Source organism: Fringilla coelebs, assembly GCF_963513975.1.
Source record: "Fringilla coelebs genome assembly, chromosome: 1".
Lineage (NCBI taxonomy): Eukaryota > Metazoa > Chordata > Aves > Passeriformes > Fringillidae > Fringilla > Fringilla coelebs.
Window position 1 is genome coordinate 22,445,670 of NC_140028.1, and position 21,814 is coordinate 22,467,483.

Genomic DNA, 21,814 nt, shown 5'->3' on the forward strand with positions numbered 1-21,814 from the left:
TTAACATCCTGAAATATTTTAATGAAAGCAGTTGATATTCTAATTTGCTATTATAGTAATCACAGTAGCTATATTTTTTCTCATTATTGTGCTTGCATACCTGTTGCCAAGCTTGAATGGCTGTATTTAGAGAATGAAGTGCGTATTGGCCAAAGCTGATGAAAATAGGGTCGACCATTATCGTGCAGTCAAACAGCCTTCCTGCTGTGCTGCTGGACACAGCAATCTGCCCCCAGATTTTGAAAGGTTTCACAACACTTTGCATGGTCACATTTCGACACTCCAGAAGTTTACAGTCAGCTTGAGTTGAAAACTGGATCTCCTGGAACACTGATTCATCGTTCCACTGACGAAGATATACATGAGGCTCGTCAAAGGAAACTATCATGTATTCTAGTTCAGATGGCATGTTCTTATCAGATAAAAATGGCTGAAGAAACTTTGGTGGTGCTGAAAAGTAAAAGAACAAACAAGACTAGAACCATTGATGCATTCTTTATGTTTTTGTAAATTGTGCTTTACTGCTTGTACATAAGATAAAAACAAGTAAATCTATCAAAGAGTTGACATTTCTGAAATCTGAAATTAATCCTGTTCACAATTTGTTAGATGTAAAACAGTATCATAATTAATAGCAGCTGCAAACAAAAAGTATCTGCAAAGCACAATCTTTTCATGGTAAATAAACCAGCCAGCACAACTGCTTTATCTGCACACTGCTCAATGCTCCAGATTGCCACCTATTTGGAGCAGGGACCATATTTCTGTGAGAATTTTTGCTACAGTAGGTGTACATGATATTCCACAAATAGCACATTACAAACACGATAAAAATTGGCAATACAGTATTTGCTGACATGTGACAGTGCAGGCCAACAGGCTCCACATTGGAAGTTGCCTTTGCTGCAATTATGGAGAGTTCAAGACCACAAAGCCGCTGCAATGCGACATACTACCCCATATTACTAGAAATGAAACAAAACAGTATCCTGAGACTAAAGCATGGGAAAGCTATCACAAAAAAGATCTTATCATGTTTGTTGAAGTCTCAGTTGTGCAAAGTGCTGAGCACTGAGGCAGCAGACACTGCAAGGCACGTACACCCCTTGTGTAACATTAAGCATGTGAATATTTCCATTGATGCTATTATTTACGTTGCTGGAACTACTCACATGCTTAAAATCAGCATATGCTCTAGTGCTCTACAGATTTGGAACCAAAACACTCATCCCTATCCAGGATCAAGCCCTGTTATTCTACAAACTGCAATGGATACAACAACTTTTGTGCTCCCTTTGTGTATAATGTAGCACAAAGGAGCCCCAAAACTTCAGGCCTTTAGATGCTATAACAACAGTAACAACAGCATAAGCTCAGTCAACGCTGAGAAATAAAACAGCTGCGTTTGATTTTAATCTGAATTTTGCCTTTTCCAGTATATGTAATTTTAAAGACAGAGCATCTGAAATTGGACTGTAATAGTGAGAAAGATTACGTACTGTTAGAGGTAGCTGACAGAGAAGAAATTATTTGCTGGTCATTGAATGTCAGTCTTGGTATGATTTAATAACGAATATATTATAATATTTGCAGAAACACAAAAACTACACACAAAGAAAGCTGTCCCTGTCAAAATTATCCAAGAAGTTTGCCCATCTTCCATAGAAAGCATTCCTGGCATTTGAAAATAAGACAGTAATCTAAAGATCTCTTGGAATGTATTTGCCATTAATGCAATGACAGAGAGCACTGAACAAAACCAGATGTAGCTCCAAAAGTGATCATAACTGAAATAACTTAAATCTGCAGTTCTCAGAGCTCTTCCAAGGAATTTTTACTGAGCGGGTTGCAAAATCTTCAAGTATTTTAACAGTACTGTTAATACACTGGAAAATGTAAAAGATCAAATTCATTCACTAAGATGGCTCAAAAGTGAAGTGGCACCTGCTGTCCCTAATCAGAGTATGGAAAACAGACGGCTTCTACAGTTACCCGTTCTGGGGGCAGGAAGGGGCTGCTCTTCCAGCCTCACTGCCAGCCCTGTGCACAGGCTCAGTGCACACAAGTCATCGGTCTCACCCTGGAGCCTGTGCCACTGGTGGCTGTTTGTGATGGCTTGTTTCAAGAATGCCTGTTTGAATGAGGAAATGGGGACTGCACACGGCAGGAGAGTGCTTAAGCAGCATCTGTGAACTATGTTCTTATTATTCTCCATAAAGCAGTACATACCTGTGCCAAGCTGATCAAGATGATGGCATAGGTGGACTTCCAAACAGGTGAATTGGATCAACACACTCAGCGATGGCACAAACCAAGGAGTAAAACAGGAGTCAACCCTGGTGCAAGCTGCCAACGCCGTGGGGGTCACAAGCTGATCACACACGCTTTGGGAGCCAGATTCACTTTCTGAGCTGCAGAAGGAAGATAACAAAGTAGTACTTCAGCACTTCCAGGATTTTGCAGGAATTGAGGACGTTCCACACTCATTTTCTGACACAAACAACATCATAGTTTTATTTTAACTGCGAATGCCAGTGTCTGTACTTTTTCCAAAGCAGACTGTAACAGACCAGATTGCAATCCATCCATGCTTTTATCAAACTACTCTTTCAATTTACAAATATTTGAACCACAAACCCAAAGCCTATTTGCAGAAAAAAACCCCAAAATATGCCACGGATCTTTAATTGTTGAAATGGCTAAACAGAGTAATTATTGTTATTAAAGCTATAAGAATGAGATGAAAAGTCAAGAGAATTTGTTTTTTCCCGCTTGATTTTAAGGAAACCAACTTGCAACCATCAAACTACTTCTATGTATGAACACCTAGTCTTTGCAAGCTTTATTTCCTTTGTCCTTCTCCCTCTAAAATAATGATTCAAAAATTATTTTCAAGTACTATAAGCTCAGTCTGGAGCCCTTAACTAGCATATTAACTATACATTTAAAGTGCCACCCTCCTGATTTTTTTTCATAGCTGTGCTCCTAACACCATGAATTTCCAAGTGTTATCTTTCAGTCTCTTGAGAGAAACTAACACTACATCACAATTCTATAAAATGCTAAGACACCACAGAAGTGCAAATAAACTTTCTAATTTAGCAAAAACTATCCTTAATGCTCCTCATTCTCACTCCATTTGAAGTTTGGCTCTCAAGAGTTTTAGTTTAAAAGTTTAGACTTGATTCAAGAGAATTACAACCACATCCTCAAATAATATCTTTATTTTTAAAATAAGATTTAATGAAAGATGAACTAAGGTCAACTTAATATTTTTGTCAGAAAGTCATTAGTCTTTATAAAGCACCATAAATCCACTTCCATTAACATTTTAAAGATATTTTAAATTCAAACACAAGTTTAAGTTTGAACAGTGGCTTTCCAAGCAACATATCTTAAGCTTTTAGAATGGGATTTTTCATCCTGCAATGTGTTTTACTTCAAAATAATGCACAAATATGCTAGGTACTCAAAATGTTCAGCTGCAAATGCATGGGATTCCATGGATAGGTAAACCCATCAGTATCATTTAGTGTTGCAATAATTATCTAGTATAGTATTTATTTACAGAGCTTAAATCCAACTTAAGGCTTGTGGATGTAAAATACTTAGGCAGCAGTAAAACCCAACTAAGATTAGTTAATTATTAAAGAATCATGACAGGATATAAGAATGGATTAGGTCAGGAAAGTACGAAAGATAATTGATTTAATCAGAATTTCAGCTGCTTTCCTGTGCTTATTTACCTGTTTAAACTGCCTGTTTACATTCCAAAACCAGTGTTGTATGCCTCTTGAGAACTGGCACCTTTGGAAATAAAATGATTCTTTGTGTTCACATGATAAAATATCTATGGGACTGGGTAACAGAGAAATAGGGTGCTTTACTTTGCTCTGCCATGGATATTTCTTAGAGTGCTGGAACAAAGGAAGGAACCAAATCCAAAAGGACAAAAATTTATATGCTGATTTAGACAACTAAGTACTTTTGAATCTGTAAAACTGGTTAGTTCTTTCAAAGTAACTATTAATATTTTAAGATTTTTTGCTTGTTGCATTTTGATTAGAAACAGAAACTTAGGAGCATATGAATGAAAACAGTTTTCTGTTGGGGTAGATGAGTGTAAACAAATGTTAAACTAAACTATGAAGAACTTTTAAAAAAACGAATTACACCTTGATATTGTGAATTAAGACTTAATTTCATGAACAGCTGCAACACTGATTGCAGTAAAGAAGAAGGACATTTGTTTCTGATATTTGAGGTTTATTCTGAAAATATATATTTACTGTCCTCAGAAACCTATTTCTTGACTCACCTATCAGTGACTAAGCATTTTTATTTCTTTTGATGTATTTTGGGGATGTATATTTTCATAGAATAAAAACCAAACAAAATCTAATTTCTTATTCAGTAAGATTTTATATATCTACTTTTTATTCATTGAGCATTTGACTGTGGTGGAACTTTTGTAACTTCTCACTCATAAATGCCACGATGACAGAGCAACAGGACATGCTTGATGCAGAAGGAAACGTGGCAGGAGCTTCACACCAGGGAGATAAAATAAAGCATTTAGCCAATTTTTTCTCCATTTTTTCTGCCCCACAAACAACAGACCACAGAGAGCTAATACTCAGCAGCTTAAAATGTTGGGAACAAAAAGATTCAAAGCTGCTTTTTGTTTCCTGATGGAGTCACCTTAGAAACCAAAAAGGCCCAACACTGAAACCCTGCAAAATTCCGAGTCCAACAAGATGCTTAAAAACTTAACCGGAGAGAAACAGCAAATGAGGGTGGGACAAGCTGCCCCATGGGACAGAACTGGCCTTGCATCATCTTCCCTGCCAGGGAGGGACAAGAGCTGGCAGTGGAGGGCTGAGAGGAGCAGGACAATGCATCTTAAACCGTGATGGCAAAGAAGGTAAAGTCTCTACAGAGAGAAAATAGCCTTCTAGGAACCATCTGAAAAGAAATGCAACAAGGATCTTTCACCACTGTTTTCCCACCTGCCCAGACTTTTTCTGAAGTGTAATTGCTTTATCTGTGAGGGGGTCCATTTGATTTTTACTCAACCAAAAACCATATCCAGAATTACAGCCCCCCATGTCATTATGCAAATAAGATTATAGTAACAGTATAAAGCAGATAGAGTACAAAATACAGTAGAAGCAGCAATCAAGTTATTATAGTATTTTCTTTAAAAAAACCCATCTGCAATAAAAAGTCATAATATAAATAAACAGTTTTTAAAGTGGAACTGTAGTCACTACCATGACCCTGATTTTAAATTGAATCCCATTTAAACTCTTCTCCTAGGTAGACTTCCATCAGACCTGTAGCACCGCCACTTTTTTCTTTAACTTTGCAGAGAGCACAAAAATAAAAAAAAACCAAAGCCCTTTATCACATGCTGTGCACAAACAGCAAATAAAGCAGTATTAACTGAAAATACAGGAAAATTTCTATTAAGTCTTGGTGAATGACAGTAGAAGCATTAATATCAGAAAATGTGATTGTGAAAATAAAAATTTGTTCATCAAGTGAATACAATACAAAAACACCCCCACATTTCTTGGCTTCCTTGGAGCTACAAAATGAAGTGCGGACTGTCCACAATTTTTCAGCTGTTAAAGAACAGGAAGAACCAGATTTTACTGCTTTGTGTTTGGCACATCCTGCTAAAAGAGGAATGTGGCAAAATCAGAGGAAATTAAAAATAAAACTGACCTAATTTTATTACCAGATTTTTTTTCTTTTTCCTTTTTCTTTATTTTTTAAAGTGCTGGGAAATATCAGAATATTTAAAATGGAAAATATCTACATTTGAAGTAATATAAATTATGATATTTCACATTATGCAAAGCAGCTCAAGTTAAACATATGGCAACTGAGAACAATGACTTAGCAGTGACCTGCATTATTCTTGTTATTTTAAGAGAGAAATATTTAAACCAAAACTGCCATTTGTGATGAAACTACAACATGGGAAAATATCCACTAGGAAGAAGAAAGAGACCACTTAACTCATTTAATTTATGACTCAAATACTGGTCTGAACCCAAATTGTTAGAGGTCAAAATCCAGTACACTTACTTTGAATAAAAGCTGAAACAATTAGCAAGAAACATGATCATGATTCCTCACTTGAATTTCTAAAAAGTAGCAATTTAAGGCTTATTTAAAGTTTTTGTACATGTTTCATGGTTTGTATCTTAAGGCACTTTCAATTACTATTTTACATTAATATGACAGTAATTATAAAAATACTGTTTAAATTACACAGAAGATGCACAAATATATTAAACATCTTGTAATGTTAAACCCATTTAAACAAAAAAAATTAAAAATCATTCCCAACCAAACCAGGAAGTGGCTTTAGTGTCTCAACAACCAAACAGAGCTTAAAAAGTAATTTCAATTATGATTTGTAAGTCCTGCAACAGGTAAATGCAACCCATAAAAATAATTTATTCTGTGATATTTTTTTGTAATCCCCTGTTTTAAGGTCTTCCATAAACAGTCATTTATGCCATATATGATTTCTTTCATAAACACTGTATTACATCCCCAAAAAATGCTAAATTATTTAACTTAGTACTTCAAATTTGCTTATTCATTAAATAAACTTTCATAAATGCTCATGCAAACCTTATACATACATAGAAATAATGACTGGGATACAAAATTCTCAAAAATAGACAACACACATGTATATATTATGCCCTTCACCAGACAGCTCCTTGATTTTTATAGTTCCAGTTAGCTCCTGATCAATCTCAGAAGAGTTTGCACACCACAGGGTTTGAAGCATCTTTGCATATTCCCATATTCATTACTGGTTGCTCTCTTTGACCCTGCCAGCTACTGCTCATTGTATCAGCTGAATCCACATCTTCTCACACACCCTGTTTTTTTCCTGTCACATGAGACACCAAATTTCATACTTTCTAACCAATGTTAGGAATCAGTAATAAAGTACTAAACCACAACAGATCAGCTCTCTGCTAATAATAATTAGCATATCATAGAAGTTGCCACAAAAAAAAACAAAACCAAAAACAAACCCTGCCAAATTTTAAGGAAAAAATATTAACATTGAGCAGCGGCTGCATGCCTATGGCATGGTTAAAGTCTGACCCAAAATGCAACATCAAACTAAGAAGATAAACTTGAACAAGACTAAGCATTTTTATACTTTACAATTAATAGTGTATTACAATTGCTAATCAATCATACAGTTGCATGTAATTAACATCAAATTATTATGAGTGTAAAGGAAAACTGAGGTTCAACTTTTAGACAGCCTTTGTTTCTTCCTCTCACAGATCCCTCAGCATTAGAAATCCCTGGTTTAACACTCTGCACTGGCATTAAGCCTTGAGGCTCTTCCCACAAGTCTGCAAAATCCCATGTTAAAGGCTGGCTTTAGGAACAAGACTTTGACATTTACCACAACATGGGCACTGTTTTCCTTTCAAAACCAAGAAAGTCTGGCATTTTTTTGGTTAAGTTGAATCTAGAACCTATTTCAGAATATTTGGTGAGAAGAAATTATCCATACCAGCAGCAGTATGTTTGATGAAGCCACATTTTCAGCAAAGTTACTTCCAACATGATCTTCCTATAAGCCACTAGACATCTAGAAAGGTTTGTCATCTCTGCAGGTCCACAGTTTTTGTCACCACCTCCTGCATGAGGCTTCCTTTCAACAGACCCTCAGGCCTTAGCCATTATCTTCAATTTGTTCTGTAGCTGTAACCATACACATTCAGTTCCTGGGCCCTGTCTCAAAACCTCCAGGTCAGTGATGTATCACTGGCATGTTTGCTCTGTTTCCAAGAAAAAGCCACTGTGCCTCAAACACTGTAGGTCAAAGCCTCATATCTGAGGAATATCTGCTCTTGTTTTGACCAATGAAGTTTTTCTGAGAAAATTCACTCCTGGCTGGTCAGGACTACTTCTTCCACACCAGTCCTTCCTGCAGCCATCCTTAAGAAAGCTTGCAGTGCAGCTTTGTTTGAAGTTAGAGAGATCAGTTTGAATTTTTATCACAGAACCCCAGAGAGGGTTGGGTTGGAAGGAACCTTAAGGATCACAGCTCAAATACCCCTGCCAAGGGCAGTGACAACCTATGCTAGACCAGGATGGTCAAAGTCCCACCCAGCCTGGCCTTGAACACTTCCAGGGATGAGGCATCCACAGCTTCTCTGGACAACCTATTCCAGTGCCTCATCACCCTCACAGTGAAGACTTTCTTCCTAATATATAATCTAAACCTGCCCTCTCTCAGCTTAAATCCATCCCCCCTTATCACTACATGTCCTTGTAAAAAGTCCCTCTCCAGCTTTTTTAGGTTCTGAAATACTGCTCTAAGGTCTCCCTGGAGCTACTTTTTCCTCAGACTGAAAAATTCCAAGTCTCTCAGTCTGTCTTCACAGGAGAGATGCTCCAGCCCTCTGATCATCTTTGTGGCTCTTCTCTGGAATCACTCCAGCAGGTCCACATCCTACTTAAGCTTGGGGCCCCAAAAACTGGACACAGTACTCACCGTATCATGAGAGCAAACCCATGCCTCCAAATTAAAACCCCTGCTGAGGCAGGGAATAGAACTTTTTCTCTCCTCTGATTGAAATCAGAGGGTTTCCTCATCTATCCCACTGGTTTCTGGCTTCTGGAGCTCACCCTGACCTATACAAATCTTTAAATTTCCAGTCTACTGTTAGTTCATGTAGGTATAAGCTACACTTCTTAAAGCTGTTATGAATTGCCCAGAACTAACAAAAGTATCAGGACTAGTGACTCTGCAGCCTCTGGACAGGTAGGTGTCAGTTCAAGGAACTATCCTTTGACTTCCCTCTTTTGTTTATTTACCTTCAAATGCTTCAGTAGTGAGGCAAATGTTTTTTGCTGCCTTCATTCATCTCCTGCTATCTTGCGCAGTGAACTGCAAATGCTTCAGTTTAATTCCTGCTGTTTCTGAACAATTACAGCTCATTAGCTTATCAAAGCTCCCTGAATGAAACACTGCATCTAGTGCTAAACCCTATTCCAGCAGAAAACAATAAACATGACTACAGTGCTAAATGCCTTGATGAAAAAAAAAAATCTACTAAATTTCACTACATCATTTCCAGTTCCCACCGAGTTCACATTTCTGTGGTGTTAATCTGACCAGGAAGGCAATTCTGCCAGGGTCCCACATTCAGAGGAATTAACCTTGTCTAAAACACTTAACTTCTCAATGATGAAAATGCATTCTTTCACAATTAACATCAAGAAATCATTTCCAACCTGATACTATTAATGGAAACCAGATGTTTAATTTTATTCATTGATTTTGTTAGCCATGCTCATATTCCTTGATTTCTCTGAATTCTGTAGCTTCATGCAACACATACGTGGATGCTACATTCTCACTGAAGCTTGGGTTCATAAAAAAGCAGCAAGAATCAGCAAATACCAATGGTCCAAGAGAGTAATTTTGGGTTTTCTGCTCTAAATATAAAATGTTAAGCAGGTCATTGAAAGCAATTCCACTGCTGTTTCTGGACAGAACTTATTTCTTTTACTCTGCACATTAACCAAAATGGAATGAAGGCACACAGAGTGAATATCTGTCATTGCACAGTGTTTCTAGCTGTAAACATAATGAAAAATGGATCCCCAGTGTTTAAAACACTGATTAATTTTTTTTCCTTTTAGCATAGTAAGCAATCTGTGTGAATAATAATGCAATACTACTGAAATAATAACATTTTGCTCAATATCTTTAAAATAGTTGTTGACTTGCACTGAGGAGAGAATCAAGGTGATGCGAAAGTATTGTATGGAAGAAGAATGTTTACTACAACATTATAGGATGGATTGCACCTAAGCCTTCTTTAGTTTGCACTTTTCAGTAAGTCTTGTATTCAAAAAATGGATGGTTATGATGTTGCCAGGCTGCCTATGAACCTAAAGGAAAGCTCTTTTTGCGGACACTCCATGCCCTTGTGTGAAGCGCCACAGTCTGAACCTCGCACAGGACTAACTGCTCTTATCACATATTAAAAAGAGTATCTTGATTTCTAAGTCCCTTGAACCACATTTCTCAGGAGTGTAGCACTGGATGTCTTCTTCCCTCCTCCTTTAAAATTACCTTTGGTCATCAGCCACGTTCTGGCTGCTGTTGAGGACAATCCTCCACAGGTCAGAGGCTATGAGCTCCTTCTGATCGTTCACAAGGCTGATACTGGGCAGCTGCAGCTCACAGACTTTGCTTTCTGACAGACTGAATTCCCGGAATGCAACAAATGACTTCTGAAGCTCATCCCAGTACTCCAAGCTGCAAGGAACCTGTGATAAAAGGGAGAAGGAATAATTACTTTATGCTTGACTGAAAATAGAATGCATTTTAATCGATATGCTAAAAGTGTAAAACTAATTGAACTAAATAAAAGTAAATGGTCATCTAGAAAATCTTAACTGTAACCATTACTCGGATCTTGTGCTGTCTTGACTGAAATGAAGATGCAGACTAACACTGCCAACTTTCTCTTCATCTGTACAAAAATAGCTGCTTGTTCCACAGGAAACCATGGAAACCATGAGTAATAAAGACAATTAATCTAAACATTATTTGTATTATGAAGCCAAAAAATCCATCACATCCACACATCATTGTATCAAAGACACTCTAGTCATCATTAGTTTTTTTTTAAACTCATTGTTTTAGTTTTATTACATAACAAAATATAAGTTTATTAAAATAATCAATGACACAGAGAAAAAAATTATAATGGACAACACACCACTTTGTGGTGGCCAACACATTGCTGAAAACCCTGGGTGAAATAATGAAGCACTTGTAAGCACATGACCTTTTCTTTCAAGGACTATTTAGACAAATAAAGGCAAATGAAACCAAATAAATACATAGTGGCTTCTGCTTAATTACATCCCTAAACTTAAGTCTGTAAATAATCCACTTGGATTATTTCAGGATGTATCACTGAATTGGAGAGAAAGTTATTATAGGCATTTCTATAGGCAATAGAAAACCAATCATAATAAAAGTATAGATCATAAAGGGTTGTACTCTAGGTGTCTTTTTTTCCTTTTTTTTTTTTTTTTTTGGTAATAACAAAAAAGTGACTGAGAATATGAATTTAAAACAAATGTAAATTCAGTCAGCTATGAAGATTTTAGAATTAAGATGCAGAAATCCACAGGTATGGCAGCTGTACATGCTCAAGATTACTATAAGTCAAGCTGACATAAAGCAAATAGTAGGAAAAAATTGCATATGTATGTGTTATTACCTGTTTTATCCCTGTGTATAGACATACATACATACATACATACGTACATAAATAAGCAGGAAAAAAGTAAGAATGTGGCAGAGATGCAAGTAAATTTACAAAAAGTTTTGTAAGCATTCTTCCTTGTTATTCAGTAAAGATTATAATGCAGATGGAGATGACAGTAAGCTGATTAATTAACAGGAACGAAGGTTAAGAAGGAAAATTCAGGGAGCTCAATGGTTCAAGCTGGGGAGGGCAAAGGAACATAAATAATCACCAAAGAATTCTGGAGGAATTAACATGTGGAACCACAGAGCCTGAAAGGTGGATTTTAACTACATCTGTCGAGCCACAATGATATGTGAAGACCAAAAAAAGCAACCACAGTCTCTAAAATTTTTTTAGTTCAAGATGTAGGACAAAAAAAAAAAATTATCAGATAACTGTCAGTAAGCCTCTGATGCCAGTAATGTATATAACACAGAGTACCACTGCAGTATCAATCAGGAGAGCTGATTTAATTTTGAAGACTAGAGTGTGAGAAAAAGGGATGGATTTAACATCAAAACCCACCTGTCATATGTGTAAAGATAACAACACATTTGTCTATAAGCTGCATATTCAATTGGAAAAGGTGAAGATCTGTAAATGTCTGCTGGAAAAGTGTGAGGCAGTATGATGAAGCCTGGAAAAAGCAAATACTATCTTGAGAGACATCAAGTGGGATATTTCCAAAATTGAGGGGCAAATTTTAATTGATTTGTATAAGACACCAGAGGGGACTCAACTGAAGTATGCCATGCTTCCAATTCTTCATCTTAAAACTGTATTAACTATTGCTGTGAAGAGTTGAAGACTAAATGAAATTAAAAACCAGGAGCATAATTGTTCCATCCAGACACCTCAGGAGAGGAACATTTAATAGAAGAAAGCTTTATAGAAATTTTGTGTCAAAGTGGAGTTGCCCTACGAATAAAGTGTAAGGCTAGATACTGTACAGAATAAAGATGGGGATGTGCAAGGACAGCCTCGGTGCTCATGAGAGCTACTTTTAAAAGCTTGATTTGTTAATTAGATGGAGAAAATAACAAGCATTGGCCCAGTGGGAGAAGGCTGGGCTTGATGAGCCAGAAAACATCTTTCTTGGTTCTCTGTTGCTAACGGTACAATAGTGCTGTGCACAACAGCAGCATTAAGAAATACCACGTGAAGTTTGTGGCCATATTTCCAAGTCCCACTACAGTGATTATTTTTGCTCTCAGTGCCATGAGACTTTTAGATTTTTTTTTTCAGAACTTCTCAGTGTTAAATTATTTGAGTGTTTAATGCCTGTGGATGAACACTCAAAGCTGCTACAATACCATAGCAATGTTCCTACCCTCCAATTATGGATACATTGGATCCATCCAAAGAACTCCCCTACGTTAACTAGGAATACACAAAGAGCCTCTTCCATCATCTGCTGTCTTTTATATTACATTATGGAGCCATTCACACTCACATACTTTTCTTTTTAAACTGTCACAATCTCCACTGGTGATAAAACATTTCAGTTTAGTTAAATATTGTAATACTTGTCATACTTCCTATAGCATGAAGTCTTGGAATTACATAATTATAAGAGGATATGTTTCATTTTTGACAAAAGGCTTCAGCCTTTCATGGTTGCATAGATACTTTACATACAGCTATATTTATTTCTGCATATTTTTAAATCTCAGTCCTTAAAATATCTTGGCATTCTTTTAGGAACCTGATTCAATATATTTGAATACTTGGTTTGGTCTTGTGCTTCCTAATGTCCATCAAAATATGAATTACCTTTTCTTATCAATGTTAGTGAGTAATATGTGTGCAATGAAAGTCTAACAAAGCTATCATATGTAGGATATTTATTTCTCTTAGATTACATCTCAAAACAAATCTCTTTCCTTAATGAGAATCCCACAAAATTGCATTAGAATAGAACGTAATGGGTGTTTTAAAAGAGGCTAAGCTCGGTGATAAATTCTATTCCCACTAGATTAATGAGCTGAAAGAACAAGTTCAAGAGTACAGTAAGATAATTTTTTAAGTGGCACTACAAAAACATAAAACTATCAATAAGGATAGAGGAAAATAATGTGGAGACATTAAAAATAAAGATTTAAAATAAAGGCAGAGCAAAACTTGAAAAAACCTAAACTGGATTTCACACATCCTGTCTATATTAAAAAAACAGGTACTTCATTATTTCCACCCACTCATTAGGTAGCAGATGCATTGAAACTCCTCTTGAGGAAAGGATTGCAAAGTATAATGATGAAAACAATTACGCCACAAAGAAGTAATAATTTTGTATCTTGTGTTCAGGCTGCGGTCTGTGGTATAAACTAACACAGTGGAAGTTCCATCTGAGTATGAGGAAGAACTTCATTGTGTGGGTGACTCAGAGAGATTGTAGAGTCCCCCTGGAGATATTCAAGAACCACCTGGAAGCAATCCCGTGCCATGTGCTCCAGGATGACCCTTCTTGAACAGGGAGGTCTGAGCAGAGGATCCAGCGCGGACCCTCCGAGCGTACCCGCGCCGTGATTCTGTGTAGTGCAGGACAACTGCTAAAGTGAGTGATGAGAAATCTGGAAAGGCACAGGAATGACTGCTGAACTCAGCAATCACTGAGTAGCCAGAAACAACATCACTGAACAGTTACTGCAGACTGGTCAGCAAGCAGAAAAGATTATTCCTCGTTATTTTGTTTACAGTTTTTTCTAACTATGTTGTAATATGCCAAGAAATCAACCAGAGCAAGAGACAGTTTGTTTCAAAGTGTCATCTGCACATTAGAGATAAGAAATCAAGGACACACAGTATGTGATTTCCTATACAAAATACAGCTCATGCTTTGGAACTACACAAACTGTAAACTTTCTAGTTTGAAGCTTGCAAAAGGCTTAGTTGACTTAGAATCTTTGATTTCTACATATCTAGCTTTATTTTTTCTAGGGGGTTTATTACTAATGCCTGATCTGGATAAGTTTAAGGAAAGATGGTAGCTCTGGGCAATATCAGCTGCCAAAAATAATAGTTGTGAAAGCCTGGAAAGGGGTTATAATGCCAGAACTGAGTCATTAGCAGTGGGAATAAGTGAACGAGCAGCAACAAAGAAATTCCCCACATGTCGAATTAAGTATGGTTTTACCTCAAAATATTTGAACAAAACCTAAGCTATAATTCATATAATTGTTACCTCTTAGAAAATGTGACCACTAGGGCTGCGTCTATAAAAACAAACACAAACAAAGCAAATTTAATTTTTTTGCTAAACAACGAGCTTGGTTCTCCTGCAGACACTTCCCTGCAGCTTTCTGTCTTCTTCCACAGCTCTCAAAGACAGTTTTAATTGCAATGATTGCATTCACCTGTCACTTAAGTGTGCATAAAAGCATTATTTCACCATGAGCTCAGATTTAACCAAGAATCTCCAAGCTCTGTTTTGCTGGAAAACCACACACTGTGGCAAACACACTTATTTAGAAGGATGATTATTGCAATAGGGAGGAAAACCACAGTAAAATGTTTTATTTTTCAGCAGCATCTCTGTTTAACAACAGAAGTTAGAAGCTGAAATTAAAAGCTGTATGAAACAGTCCAAACGCTAAGAAGAGAAATTGAAAGCTGCTCCTTTTTCTCTTTACTGCTGTGAAATGTAGACACTGGAGATCTGAAAATGGCATGGCAGTGTTTGGAGGAAGAAGGAAAATGCTGTATTGACAAAGTACATGACACATACAAACAACTGTTCAGAAATAATTGCCTTGGAGCAAAAATCTTTTTACTTAAAACAGAGAAGATTCTTGTTTTCTCTGAATCTCATTTCACTCTATTTTAAGACAAAAAATTTCATGTATATTACACTAACACATATGAAAAACATCCCTGATTTGAGCAGAGCTGAAACCTCCAACATACACATCATTCCCCCCTCCAAAAAAAAGGCCAAACCATGAGAAACCTGAAAATCCTCTTAAAACCCTGCATACTTCCAGTAATTTCCTTCACACTTGTTAACCTATCAGCAAGACAGTACAATGTTAGTAACCAACATGAAGTGCTCCCACTAAAGCACAACAATGTGATTGTGTTTTTTCTTATTCATCATATATTGTGTCACACATTATCAGTACCAGAATAATTTAATTCCTACTTGGAAACTAGAGGGGTCAAGAAATGCTACACAGTCTGTTAATGCTGTGTTGTTAATTTCATCCTTGTGTTTTACAGACACTCCTTCTTCCCACTAGTGGTCATGTGTAACATTAAGACTTGCTAGAGAGATGAGTGTTGACCCCTAAGTGCTTTTCAAAGAATTCCAAGATGACGACATGCCTCTATATTTTCCTGTGAGCTGATGTTATCCTCCCAGCTTTAGGGTTCTTGGCTAATTTGGACTTGAAAAGTGCTGGGTGCAAACCACTTATCTGTCTACAGGTACATTTCTACAGCTGAGCAGAGCCAACATCAGTGGACTTCCAGAACCTGCCATGTTACCATAAATGATGATACCTATTATTTAATATACATTTTATCAGAATGCTAAAAGGTCTCAGACATGGACATAATTTCCAGCTAGGAGAGAAATAATTAAAATATCTCCATTTCTTAACTAATCCCATCTTTTTCATAAACATCTTTTTGTCTGTAGGAAAAAGCTACAGCCATCAGCCTACTTCTTTGAGGCTGTTGAATGAAGGCTGTATAAAAGTATTATGCCCTCAGTATTAACTGAGTATAAAAAAGTGAACTTTAAAACTAAATACATGCTAAGTATCTTAGGCTGGAAAATACATCTTGTCCAGTTGAGAAAGAAAGATAGATATTAACAGCTGGGTGCCTAATGTTTCTTTTAGTGATGCTTCCTTTTGATTGATGCATTTGTTAGAAAAGAAGCTTTTACAGAAGATATATTCATTTCTTGAATCTCAGTCCCTCAGATCGTGGGCGCTTCCTCTTGGAAATTCAGCTATTCTCGGTCCAGAAACAACTACTGCACAAAAAAAGGCACGCCAAAGACAGGAAGTGTGTGTGTGTTTTATCTTCTCCAAGCAGGGCCACCTCAGTGAATGAGGCAGAACACAACACAAACTGGAACTCTGAGTCAAACACCAACCCAGACTGCGACTTTAGCTTCCTAAGCATGAATAAACTGGTTGCTTTATAATAAAGCTATTCTTTTATTAAGATATTTTACTGGTTTAGGGCCAACTGTCTTAAAAATAGAATTCTCTCATTAGGTGAACAGAAGTTGCAGTAGCAGGAAATAAAAAGTTTTATGTAGATTTTTATAAGGAAAAAAGTCTTGGCAATAACTCTCAGAAACATTCTTTTAAATTTGATTTTGAAGTATTATTTATATAAAACTAGCAAAAGAACTCTGCAGAAAAACAGTATAATACGTAGAAAATATGCTCAAAAGAAAAAGAATATTAAATAGAATAGAACTTGGTAATATGCCTGATTCACACAATATACACAATGCAATCTGACCAGTGAAACACTTACATTTTGGGCAAATGTAGGATACTTCAACATCCACACTCCTGTGTATCTTGTGTGATTGACAGTGTGAAATCATGCTAGAAACCACTTGCCTGTTAGATAATATTTTTTAATCTTCCTCAGAGCTAAGATTGTATCATATCTGTGTAGAAAACAGACTTTCCTGGCACAGCTACAGACCACCAATATTCCCATTTCATGAAGGAAAAAACCAAACAGCCAAACCACCAAAAAAAGAGAGATGGCTTACAGTGAGGGCAAAAGGCAAAATATAGACTCGTATAAGTAGCTCTGGGATTAGCAGTAGTACCTAGGATTAAAATTATTTAGTTGTACAAAGTATTTGGTGTCCCACCCACCTCAGCCTCCCTTGCATTTTCATTACAGCTTTCTGTACTTTGACAGCAGTTTGAAGTATTACATAGCTATATATTTCAGGCAGTAAAATATATTCCACTATGGTACACTCTCGATTTTCAACACTCTGGAATAATCAGATACCCCAATTGGAGATGTTTTTCAAAATTATGTCATATAATTTCTTCACAGAATTGTTTTGATTCTCTTTGAATTTTTTAAAAAATAAATGTGGTCCTAAAGCTAGGACATTTAAATTACAAATACTCACTCTAAAATTTAATATGCAATATCTGCTTAATTTAACTTTTTCCTTGATCTATAGTGATGTCTTTGGCTGACTAATGAAAATAACTACTATTTGGTTATCTGATTAATAACATATACTATGGCTCTTTCAACTCCATTAACATAAATACTAATAGTCTTATTAGTATATTTATTTCATTTTATTTAAATTTATGTCTGTCCTGCAGTTTACAAAATAAATATCAATTAGAGTTGTAATGAAAAGATGTGAAAGAAAACTCTTGTCTTCTGAGAAAAGCTGTTCTTTAAAAATACATAACTTCTTTTTAGCTGACTTTGGAAAAAAGCTTCTATACATCTTCAACTAATAGAAGCTATAAAAAAACCTTTTGTAATATTGGAACCAGTTGAGAAACCACAAGTATTCAAATGCAGGAAATCATGATTTTATAACATTTTAATGTGATCTACTCTTGGGAAACAAAGTTAACCAAGCCCTATTTCTGTACAGGAAATATTCCACTGTACAGTTGTAATACATTGTGGTGAGGGGTACAGCTGCAATTTTTTCACCTGTGATGCCCCACTGGTATTGTGGCTTACTGAATTGCAGCAAGATTGCCTTCCTGTCCGGAAAGCCCTCTAAGTACAAACACGACTCTAAGCCCAGGTTTTATTTTCCCCTGGTATCAGAATATGGTAATTTAAGAGCCCTGAGAAATGCTTTTTAACCTTTTAGAAGAAATATGTAGCATTCTTTTATTAGGGACTACGTTCTTTGCCTTTTTAAAACAACATATGACCAACTTATCAATTTATCAGGCTAGCAGGTTCAGAGCAAATGCAGGTGTGTGGAGTAATGTAATCTGTCAGAGATACTGGCTTTTTTCATTATGGAAAAATTACTCTAAACACACTAACTGATTTTTTTTTTAAGAAAGCACAGAATAGCACTGGGCTATAACTGTGATTTCTGCAGAACTTTAAACAGGAAAATCATGTACTGATAAGTGTCAAACTTTTATACTAATTGTCATTTACCTTGAGACTGAGTTTATCTGATGATCACTTGCCTTTTGAACAGCAAAAGTAACAATATTTCTTTAATTTATTAGGTCTTAATGTATCATTTCAGGCATTGAGAAACAAAAGTATATAGACTGGAGATCTTACATTAGGAACTCACCTACTTTCAACACCCTTAATTGTCTCTTTCTGATACAGGAACTATCTTCCAAATTTCATTTAAGGCTTTTAATTTTCTAGGCTTCAGTATTTACTAATAATACAAGCATTATGATGTTGAAACCTAGTCACCTCTGACCATTGAGGTTAGCAGTCTATTAACACAAAATGCACCTTAAAATTTTCAGTATATGAGCTATTTTGACCACACATTTTCACCACAGCAAAGCCTGACTCCTATGAGAAGCGCCACAAAGTCACTGTAGAGCCGGAAGGACTTGGGTTTGCAGAGTTTCATAAATCAGAGTCACAAAATCGGAAGAGTACAGAACACAGGCAGAGTGTAAATCTGTCATTAAGAGAATCTGATAGTTTCGTCAGTCCTCTGGCACCCTGCAGAATTTTCACTGCCTCAGTAACCCCTGAGGGTAAATTTCACTGTGATGCACAGGCAAATTATGCACAACTTCCATTAACATTCCCAACAAGTTACGCTTAACTCCCTGCAGACTGCACAGGGAAACTCTAGGACAAACGATACAGTCTCATCTTGATGCAGGGAACACTAAGATCACACAGCAAAATAATTAAGATTATACACACACAAACCAGCAACAAAATAGTAAAGTCTGAGATAATCCTACTCTCAGGCAAGGAAGTTCACAAATAATATTTAAAGCTGGAATTCCTTAAGAGAACAGGCTCTGTTTCAACATCTGCTTGAGACTCCAACTTCTTTAGTCCCTATTTCCTTCCTTGCAAGAAAATGAAGACAATACTTGTAATTAATAGGCAGAGTCTTAACTTTGGAAAACTTGTGCAAAACTCAGATCAGAAAATTTACTCACCTGCAGATCATCTGAAGTGTAAGTGGCTCAAGCTACAAGCAAACCTACAGGCCTCTTACAAAGACCAGCTGTTTATGTGATGACCTGCACCCATTTTTGTACTCCTGCAAAAACAGAAACACTGCATCTACTGCTGAGAAAGAGGTTCCCTACATTACAATAAATGGCACTTGTTACATTTCTAGTTTATGATCAGGTATGTTCAGTAAAAATTGCTTCTTTTCAAGCTTGTTGCAACTCTTCACAAAGTAGAGAAATAATAAAAACACTCCATAGAGTCTTTATATAGTAGTAGTATGACTAATACCATAATTTTGAATAACATCCAAAGGTAGAATTAAAAAGAAATGTAAGCTTTAAAAAGCAGACAAAACACCAAATTTGCCGTCTGAGCAATTCACAACAGCGAGAGAAATTATTTCTTCATCCATCTAAAAGGTGCCACTATTTGAAGACGCAGTACTGAACTGTGTGACAGTAGATTCAGTAACTTGCAAGCCAACAGGTTTATCAAGAAGCATGGTTAAACTTTACAGCTTATTATCTTGTAACACTGTGAACTTAAATCACTAACCTGTCATGCACAAATCATCTGGATATCCAAAATAGTTGTTGCTTTGGGAATATAAGAAATAAATCAAAAATTTGTGGTTTCCCAGAAAGCACTTTTCCCAGACTCTCAAATGCCCAGCTGAATATTTTAGCCCCAACAGGGAATGAAAAGTAAAAGGGAAGCAGAGTCAGCCAAAAATGAGGTATTCTCTGTTAAAAGGAAAAATGAATGTCTTTGACATAGATCATAATTCTTTTCCTGTTGACTGTCATGTCAAATCCTTCCTGGAATAATGACTTACAGTAGGTCTAATGTCAGTCATTCTTAAGCTCATGCTTCCTTAAGCCACTGTTTAAGCAGCCACAAGGTGTTAGAATATGACTATTTATTGGATGACAGCGTTGAAAAAATCAGACTCCAGACCAGCAAGTTTGCAAATGCTTTATTTAAATAGCACATGCATGTAAGGCAATGTAACAGACAATTTTTTAAATCCCTGCCCTTTGAAGTTGCAAATATTTTATGTTCTCCTAAAAAAGATTTCACCACCTTTGGAAATGCTCTGTGTGAATTTTACCACAGTGGTTTTATTTACGTAGTCTTTCCATATTAAATCCCAGTTAAGCCCTTGCAACCTCAGAACTATACTCACTGCCCTAAAATATTCTTCAGTAGACTTTGAGATTTGGTTAATTTAATCACCACTTTTCGAACCTGTGCTCTGTATCTTAGGATACTATATAAAGAAGAAAGGCCAACAAAGGAGACCTCAGCACGCATTCATCGTTTCATCAGCTGTAATAATGCTGACTACACGTGCGTGCAATAGGAATCCTGGCAGGTACACAAGGGAAACATCCTCAAATACAAAAATCTGTCAGGGTTATAGTTCAGCAGATATTTTATTTTAACTTCATATGGAGAAATGAGCAAATGCTGTAGTTTATCTTTCTTTTGTTTAACAGCTTGCATCTCCCACTGGATGACAATCCAGGAGAAAGAATTTTAAGTCTGTGTTAGTGATGCATCTTAACTAAATCAAATAACCCAGAATTTGGAACACTACACATTGTATGATTACTTTGATTAGATAAATCTGGTTTTCTCTTGCTTTTAAATCCATGCCACTTGGGTACATGCTCTTGTGACAATACATTGCTTTTGTTTGAGATATGGGGCAGTGCCAGCAACATCCCTCATTGAAAAGATAAGTCTACGATGGAATGACAATAAATGAGAATCCCTGTAAAAGGTTCACTAGATAAAAACAGGCCTCCAGCTGTACAGGAGATAATTTGTGTGTCCTGTTCACCTGCCTGTGCAGAAAAGCAAGAGTATTTCCCTGATGACATATGAACTGTTTTCCTACCTTGGTGAGCCCCACCCAATCTTTACTCTCTCCCCTGCCAACCTAAACCTGTCAACCTTGTTCTTGGTAAAGATAAATGATATAAAAATATAAGCCAGATTACATCAGAAAAGTATAATAACATCACAGGCAAAGATAAACATAAATCTGAGACTCTTAAGACTGCAGGAAGACACAGGAAGACTTTGGGGAAACTAGACACACAGTTCAAGTACAGTTCTAAGCCCCGCAGCACAAATATTCAACAGAACTTTCTTTGAGGTTAAATATCTAAATGTAGCTAGCTTCATATTGTATCTGCACAATGTGGAAGTCACTACTGAATCAGTAACAGATTTTTCTCTGCTTTTTTTTTCCTGCTTTGCCTCTTCTGAATTTTAAAAATATCACAGAAACAAAGATGACTTGTCCTTTCTCAGATATGGACCTG

At 36.4% G+C, this 21,814-nt stretch overlaps 1 protein-coding gene across 1 annotated transcript in view; it reads right to left on the reverse strand.

The window, feature by feature from the left end:
- VPS13B (vacuolar protein sorting 13 homolog B) overlaps positions 1–21,814 on the reverse strand; it is a 430,474-nt gene that overhangs the window by 53,394 nt on the left and 355,266 nt on the right. Inside the window, 3 exon segments of the mRNA XM_084211579.1 lie at positions 101–450; positions 2,230–2,411; positions 10,142–10,338. Of these exon segments, the coding sequence (XP_084067705.1) occupies positions 101–450; positions 2,230–2,411; positions 10,142–10,338 (729 nt within the window).